General features: G+C 41.1%; 1 protein-coding gene across 1 annotated transcript; it reads right to left on the reverse strand.

Moving 5' to 3' along the window:
• Positions 1-935: 935 nt before the first annotated feature.
• Positions 936-2,015, reverse strand: LOC127233881 (putative sperm motility kinase W). Its single transcript, XM_051200552.1, has one exon. It carries the CDS (start codon positions 2,013-2,015, stop codon positions 936-938), a length of 1,080 nt encoding a protein of 359 aa, XP_051056509.1.
• Between the last annotated feature and the right edge of the window lie 5,994 nt (positions 2,016-8,009).

An 8,009-nucleotide genomic window follows, 5' to 3' on the forward strand; every position in this document is an offset into this window, starting at 1 on the left:
TGTCAGGCATCCTCAATAGTCCAAGATTCATAAGTTTTTATGAGTACAGAGCGCCAGGTTCAGACCCCTGAAGTCTCCAGAGCTGTTGGACTAGAGCTCATGATTTCCATGAGCTTGATTGAGCTGTCTCTGGAGCATTCTCCATCATGGTCTTGATCTTCCTGGCTCATAGATTCCCTCCTTCCTGTGGTGAACTGTCTTCCTAGAGGTTGGCCTGTTGCTTGGTTGCTGATCTCATCATCTGCTTCAGTCAGTTATGGAATGATAACTGGATGATGATTCTTGACGAAAACCTCAATCTAATTGCATCCTCTCTTTTTTTAGTTTGGTTACTTCTGGCAGATTCTTGTCATTAACAATAGGTTCTTTATTAAATTAACATAGACAAACTAATAAGGAGGAAAACATTTTGATGGCCAGAGCACACAGGTGTTTTATACAGTCAATTTTATTTGTTTGTTTCTTTGGTTGGTTTTTTTTGTAGGTTGCAAGAGGGTCCAGGATTCACCAGGAAATGGTTCAGGAAGACAACACAGTTCTCTGAGTACATGGGATAAACGTTTCTTCACCAGTTTCCAGACCCTGAATACCCTCGATCCTGAGATTGTGGGTGGAACCTGAGGCTGGTCATTGGACATGTTGATCTTCAGGGGTGGTTGCTGTAAAGAGGAGATGGTGCTCAAAATCATTGTCGGTGTTGCATGCAGACCTGATTCACATGTGGTGCCATCACAAGGCTGGCTGTCCACACACTTCATGTGCATTGCAAAGTACCTGTAGCACTGTGGATGACATTAGCCATGCAGACATTTCCTTTCTTGAGTCTTTGAACTGGGCAACATCTCTAAGCAGGAGAGTTTGTCGAGCAAGTTTTCACTTTGGAATCTCTTGGCTTTTCCTTCTTCACCTTCCTCCTCCAAGTTATACTTCCCAGCTTATATAATTTTATGTAAGGAAGGTGTACTGGCAGCCCTCTTCAATGGGAAAAAGGGCTGAAGAGCTCCTACACGGCTGGTGTTTAAACAGGACTTCCCATTTTTCTGATGACACTCCCCGGAGATCAACTTATATTTAAGTATATTGACAGTCGCTGCTAATTTAGTATTTGGTTGTCTGTGAGTTAGGGTTGACACGATTTCTTCACAGCTATAGCCACTGGTGCACAATATGTCTACGACCCTCAGAAGGATTTCCTTCTTTGCTGGTTCTACATGATCTTTAATGTGGCCCAGCCATCTTCTTTCCCGGAGCTGACTTATTGTTATCCTGTGCCTGGTCGGGACCGCGAGTAATCGTCCAATGGTTTGGCAACAGGGCTTTGATAGGTGGTAGGGAAGTGGATATTTTGTGTTGCTGATGACCTTATGCATACCATGATAAGTCCTTTCTTCATATGGAAATTGTCCTGTGACCAGCACATAGAGGACAACTCCCAAGCTCCACATGTCAACTGCCAGCCCATCATAGGGTTTCCCTGCCAAGATTTCTGGAGCCATATAGTGCAAGGAGCCACATCTCTCTTTCAACATCTGCCCCTCTTTGAGCTGAATGGCCAATCCAAAGTCACAAAGCTTGACGTTTCCAGCTCTGTCAATAAGGATATTCTCCAATTTAATATCACGATGTGCAATGAGTCTTTGGTGGAGAAAGTGCACTGCCATCACCACCTGTTGGAATATTGGTCTAGCTTCATCCTCTGTCAGATAGTCTACGTTCCTAAGGAACATCTCCAAATTCTTTCCAGGAACATACTCCATAACAACATAAGTCATGTTCACTGTGTCAATGGCATGAAATAATCGAACTATATTTCTGTGTTCCAAAGACTGAAGGATCTCTATTTCAGAGGTGTTGTCAGTCACAGCAGTTGGATTTTTCTCCAGCACCTTGACAGCAACCTGTGTATTTGTAGGAAGATGGCATGCAAGCTTCACCTCCCCAAATGAACCAAAATCTAGAGATTTTAAGATTCTGAAGTCTTGATGGAGGATCTCCTCTTCCAAGTGCCTGGCCATGATGCTCCCTGCAATTTCACTTGTTTTATCTTGTTGATAATTCGTGGTGCAATCAATGCTAGAAACAGGAATGAAAGCAATTTTACATGGTGGTCCAATGCTATGAATTATCTTCTGTGAAATATGACAGATCAAAAAATGTATGATGCACCCAAAGTCTTAGAGATATACAGCCACCTTGTATGTGTAAGCAGCTTAACCCCTTTCATTATGAACTTTCTTGTTGGTCATTGTGTTTGTGGCAGCAATAGAACCGCAAAGACAAACACCAGTTCAAGAAGAAAACACTTCTTGAAAGAAAAAGGAAAGGAATGTCTGACAAATGATCCCAGTGTCAGTATTGCCTTGAGCCACCAAGCAAATGAGCACACAAATAAACACTAAACTCCTTTCCTCAATGAACATAGATGAGAAAATCATTTCAGAGAGTCCTGTGTACTTTACATTCATCTCAGCAAAACAGGACAGATCCCTTCATTCACAAGGTATTGGACTCACACAGGAAAAGGATTGGACTTCACACAAAACAAATTAACAATGGCATAGCATATAAGGAGACTCTGGGGGAGGAGCCCACACTAAGCACATTGAGTTGTGAACCCCAGTGTTATAATTCAAGTAGCTAGAACCAGATATAGTTTCACAAAAAACAAAGCAGATACACAAACTGAAATCAGATCTATTTTGTGTTGTCTGGGTCAGGAGCAAGCAGGGAAACTGAGCTTTTTCCAAAGTCATGGTATCTGTCACAAAGATATGCAGGAAGGATCGAAAGGCTCCAGGAGAATATGATCAAAGTACAGCACAGGCATGTTTCAGATGGTATAATCAGGACCCCCATCACAGGGCCTCTGCTAAGGAGGCCTCAGCTTTAGAGTGCAAGGCTCAGGCTAGATCTGCCTATCAGCTTAAGGAACACCCGGAGTTGCAACATTTGAGATCTTTGACTCCCAGCTCCAGTCTTCTGCTGGAGCCTGATCATTGATGCCTATCATCAGGCCCCTGCCTGTAGACAAACCACCTCGAGAGCTTGGACCACCCAAAACTACAGACATCCAACATCTGACCCAACAAAGCCCATTGGGGAAGTACCATAGAGACAGGGGGAGACCCCACCAACACCTACTGGAATAGCTGTGGGAAGATGGCAATGCAACAAAACACCTAACAACAGAAAGACAAGCATGACACCAGCAGAATCTGGGGAATCTACACAAACCAGACCATGACACAAGTCAGATGAAGCAGAAGAGAACGACTTAAATATTATAATCGTAAAAATGATAGAGAGCCTCAAAGAAGATGTGAGAAAATTCCTCAAAGAAATGGAAGAATAAACAAAGAAAAAAATTGGAAGAAATGAACAAATTTCTTAAGGAAAATAAAGAGAGTACAGAAAGCCAAGAATAAAAAAAAATTAAGCAGGTGAAGGAAACGGTTCAAGACTTGAAATCTGAAATAGAGAAAATAAAGACAAACCTAAGGAATGCTGGAAATAGAAAAACTGGTCAAATGATAGGGAACTACAGATGCAAGCATAACCAACAGAATTTAAGAGATGGAAGAGAAATTCACAGTCGTGGAAGATAAGCTAGAGGAAATAGATTCATCGACCAAAGAAAATTGTAAATCCAACCAATCCTTAACAAAAAACATCCAGGAAATGTGGGACACCATGAAAATGCCAAACATAAGAATAATAGGCATAGAGGAAGGGGAGGAAGCCCAGCTCAAAGGTGCTGAAACCATATTCAACAAAATCTTTGAGGAAAACTTTCCCAATCAGAAGAAGGACATGCCCTTGAAAGTACAAGAAGCATAATGAACACCAAATAGACTGGACCAAAGAAAAAAAACCCGGACATATAATAATCAAAACACATAACATACAGAATAATGAAAGAATACTAAGAGCAGTGAAGGAAAATGTACAGGTAACATCTAAAGGCAGACCTATCAACATTATACCTGACTTCTCCAAGGAAACCCTCATGGCAATAAGGTCTTGGATGGATGTTTTACAATTCTAAGAGTTCAGGGATGCCAGCCCAGGCTACTATAGCCAGCAAAACTCTCAATCACTATAGATGTAGTAAAGAAGATATTTAATGACAAAGCCACATTTTCACAATATGTATCTACAAATCCAGCCCGACAAAGTCTTAGAAGGAAAACTACAACCCAAGAATGTTAACTATGCTCACAAAGATGTAGGCAAATGATAATCCCTCCTCACCAGAAACCAAGGGTAAAGCATGACAAATATATTCACATTACCATTTCCAACATGAAATCTAAAACAAACAAGCATTAACAATCAACAATCCCCAGTGTCCTTCCTCTCCCTCAACATTAATGGTCTGAACTCGCCAATAAAAAGACACGGGCTAACAGAATGGATGCAAAGACAGAATTCATCCTTCTGTTGTATACAAGAAACTCATCTAAGATTTAAAGATAGACATTACCTGAGGGTAAATGGTTGGGAAAAAAATCTTCCTATCAAATGGACCCAAGAAGAAAGCAGGTGTGGCTATCCTAATATCTAATAAGTTAGACTTCAAACCAAAATTAATCAAAAGAGATGAAGATAGTCATTTCATATTCATCTCAAGGAGTCCATCAACACAAAGACTCAATTCTGAACATCTATGGCTCAAATGCAAAGGTACCCACATTCGTAAAAGAAACACCACTAAAACTCAAACCTCACATAAAACCTCACACACTTATAGTGGGAGACTTAAACACACCACCCTCACCAACAGAGGGGACCACCAATCACAAAGTTAATAAAGAAACAAAAGAACTAACAGAAGTCTCAACTGGGTTTAACAGACATCTATAGAACTTTCCCTCCAAACACAAAGAATATAACTTCTTCTATGCTCTACATGGAACCTTCTCTAAAATGGACCACATACTAGGCAATATAACAAACCTCAATAGGTACAAGAGAATTGGAGTATCAGCTGTATCTTATCAGACCACCATGCATTAAAATTGGAAATCAACAACAACACAAATGGCAGAAAACCTACAAACCCATGGAAACTGAACATGTGCAGTGGCACCACACCTGGGTCAAAGAACATATAAAGAAAGAAATTAAGGACTTCCTAAAACTCGACCAGAACATACTCGAACATATGGGACACCTTGAAAGCAGTGTTATGAGGGAAGATCATTGCACTAAGTGCCCATATGAAGAAAACAGAGAATAGTCACATAAGAGAATTATCAGCACAACTGAAATCCTTAGAACAAAAAGGAGCAAACTCAGCCCGGAAGAGTAGACACCAGGAAATAATCAATTTGAGAGCTGAAATCAACAAAATAGACACCAGGAAAACAATACAAAAAGATCAATGCAACAAAGAGTTGGTTTTTTGATAAAATCAACAAGCTACAAAACTTTCTCCAAACTGACCAAATTGCAGAGAAAGAACAACTAAATTAACAAAATCAGAAACGAAGAGGGGAACATAACAATAGACAAAGAGGAAATCCAGACAATTTTCAGGTCATAATTTGAAAACCTGTATTCCACAATATTTGAAAATTCAAAGGAAATGGACAAATTTCTGGGTAACTATCTCAGCATTATTTGTAATAGCAATAACCTGGAAGCAACCTAGACACCCCTCAACTGAAAAATGGATAAAGATGTGGCACATCTACACAATGGAATACTACTCTGCAGAATAAAATAATGGAATCTTGAAAATCGCAGGCATTGGACTGAAGTTGAAGGAACCATCCTGAATGAGGTAACCCAGTCTGAAAAAGATGAAAATGGTATGTACTCGCTCATATATGGATTTTAGATCTAGAGCAAAAGATCACCAGCCTATAATTCACACCTCCAAAGAATGAGGATACAAGTTGTATTCTAAGAGAGTCATACAAGATCCCTCACAGAAGGGGGGAACTAGTCCTCCAGTGCACATGGGAAGGGGGGTGTTGGGCAGTGAATAGAGAGAGAAGTAGGAGAAAGAAGGTAAGGAGAGGAAAGCACGTGCGAGTCAGGGGTAGGAATAAAAGACAGAAGAGGGAGAGACAGAGAGAGAGATGGAGAGGAAGAGAGACCAGACACACAAGGGGGAGCCATTATTGGGTTTGAAGAGAGAAAAAGAACCTAAAGAAAGGTCTAGAGGCCTTCAAGACTGCTGCCAAATAACAATTGGAGCAACTGTGGAAAGACTACCATAAATACCCTTCTCGGATAGTGAGATCAACAATTAACTCATCCGCCATCATGCAGCCCTCATCTTGAACCTGTTGGAAGGAAACAGAAGCAAAGACCCACAACTAAACACTTAGTCAAACTAGAATCAATATGCAGAGAGAGAGGACAAGACCAGGTTGCAGAAACACATAAAGACAACTGACCTGAACAAAGAGGAGCTAATGCCCCCCCCCAGACAGATAGCTGGGAATCCAGCATGGAACTAACTCAGACCCACTGAAATTGGGTCTCAGCTAGAAGGACTGAGCAGTCCTAGGTACCTCAGACAGTAGAACCAGGATGTATTCCTGGTGCACAAAAGGACCTCGTGGACGCATCCCCCATACAGGGATAATCCACTAACCTAGAGCCAAGAGAAAAGTCCTAGTTCCAACTTCAAATGACTTGACAGATTTACATGACCCCAGCTTGATAGCCTAGCCCTATACAAGGAATGGGGGTGAGATGATGGGAGGGGAGGGTTGTCAAGGGTGCAGGGGGGGGGGGGAGAGGATGAGAGGGAGGAAGAGAGAATGGGAGGGAGGGAGGGATGGAGAGGGAACTGGGATAGACATGTAAAATAAAAAATAAATCAATAAAAATGAAAAAAGATGATATTATCAAAACGGCATGTGTGTTACATTAAAAATGTTTTAAGACAGGACAAAAATGCAAAGAGAAATAAGAGACTTAATTTTCAAAACTGAATATTAGCTGATGATTAATAGCGAAAGTAAACTATAGGCATACATTAACCATAGAACATATACTAACATTGTAAAATAAATAGGAAAGACCACACATAACTCTACGGAAGGGATATAAAACCACTGGGAAACATCTTCACTACGTTGAGGTCCAGTCCATTAGAGATCTCCAAATCCGGACCATTCTAACGTTCTAACTGCAGTGTAGGAATCAGACAGTGACTGCAATGTCCAAGGAAAAGGCCCAGTTCAAGACTGTGTAGACACTACCTAATATGGAGTGTTGCTCATGAGCCCTCTGTGCAATTCCACAAGAACAAACCAATGGTGAATTTGTGAGTGGTGAGAACTGGCAGTGGTTGTGGGATTTTTTTCTTTCTTGTATTTCTTTCTCAGAATCTTGACCATACCAGTGCCCTAGTCATTTTCATCTTGTCTGTGATAAAGTCCCATGGATAAGTCAATTCTGGGAGGAAGAGTTTATTAGCACTCTGATAGGGAACAGACTTACAAGCCCTGGAACTAGGAAACTGTGGTTTTTACTGAGCTGGGTGTTTAGGTTGGCTGGTGACAGTGAATCAAATTTCTCTGCTCATCGAAGTCTTGCTTCCTAGAAAGTTACACCTCTATGCTTTCTGCAGTGTTCCAAGCAAGGAACACTTGCTACTGAAAACCAAGTGCTCACAATGCCTGCGATAATGTGAACTAAAGCACGGTGCTCCTTTAAATGAGAAAGGTCCCTGTGGTCTTAGTCATTTGAGTATGAGCTTTTGCCATATGCAGGGAATTTCATGTGATGGAGCCTTTTTAAATGTATTACTCAGGATTCTCTAAGCAACAGAGTATCTCATACAATAATTCAGTCACCACCCCCACCACCTTCCAGAATTCATTGGAATGACTTACAGACTGTAGTCAAAACTCCAAGAGGTTTTCAATCCACAAGGCCGTATCTCTCAACAAATCTTCAGTATATGCTGGAACACCAAAGAAATAGTCTCTAATTCCAGACGTGGAATGGACTGCTAACCAGGCCTGGGCAAGGCAGGAAAGAGCAAA

Source organism: Phodopus roborovskii, unplaced genomic scaffold, assembly GCF_943737965.1.
Source record: "Phodopus roborovskii unplaced genomic scaffold, PHOROB, whole genome shotgun sequence".
In the NCBI taxonomy this organism is placed as follows: domain Eukaryota; kingdom Metazoa; phylum Chordata; class Mammalia; order Rodentia; family Cricetidae; genus Phodopus; species Phodopus roborovskii.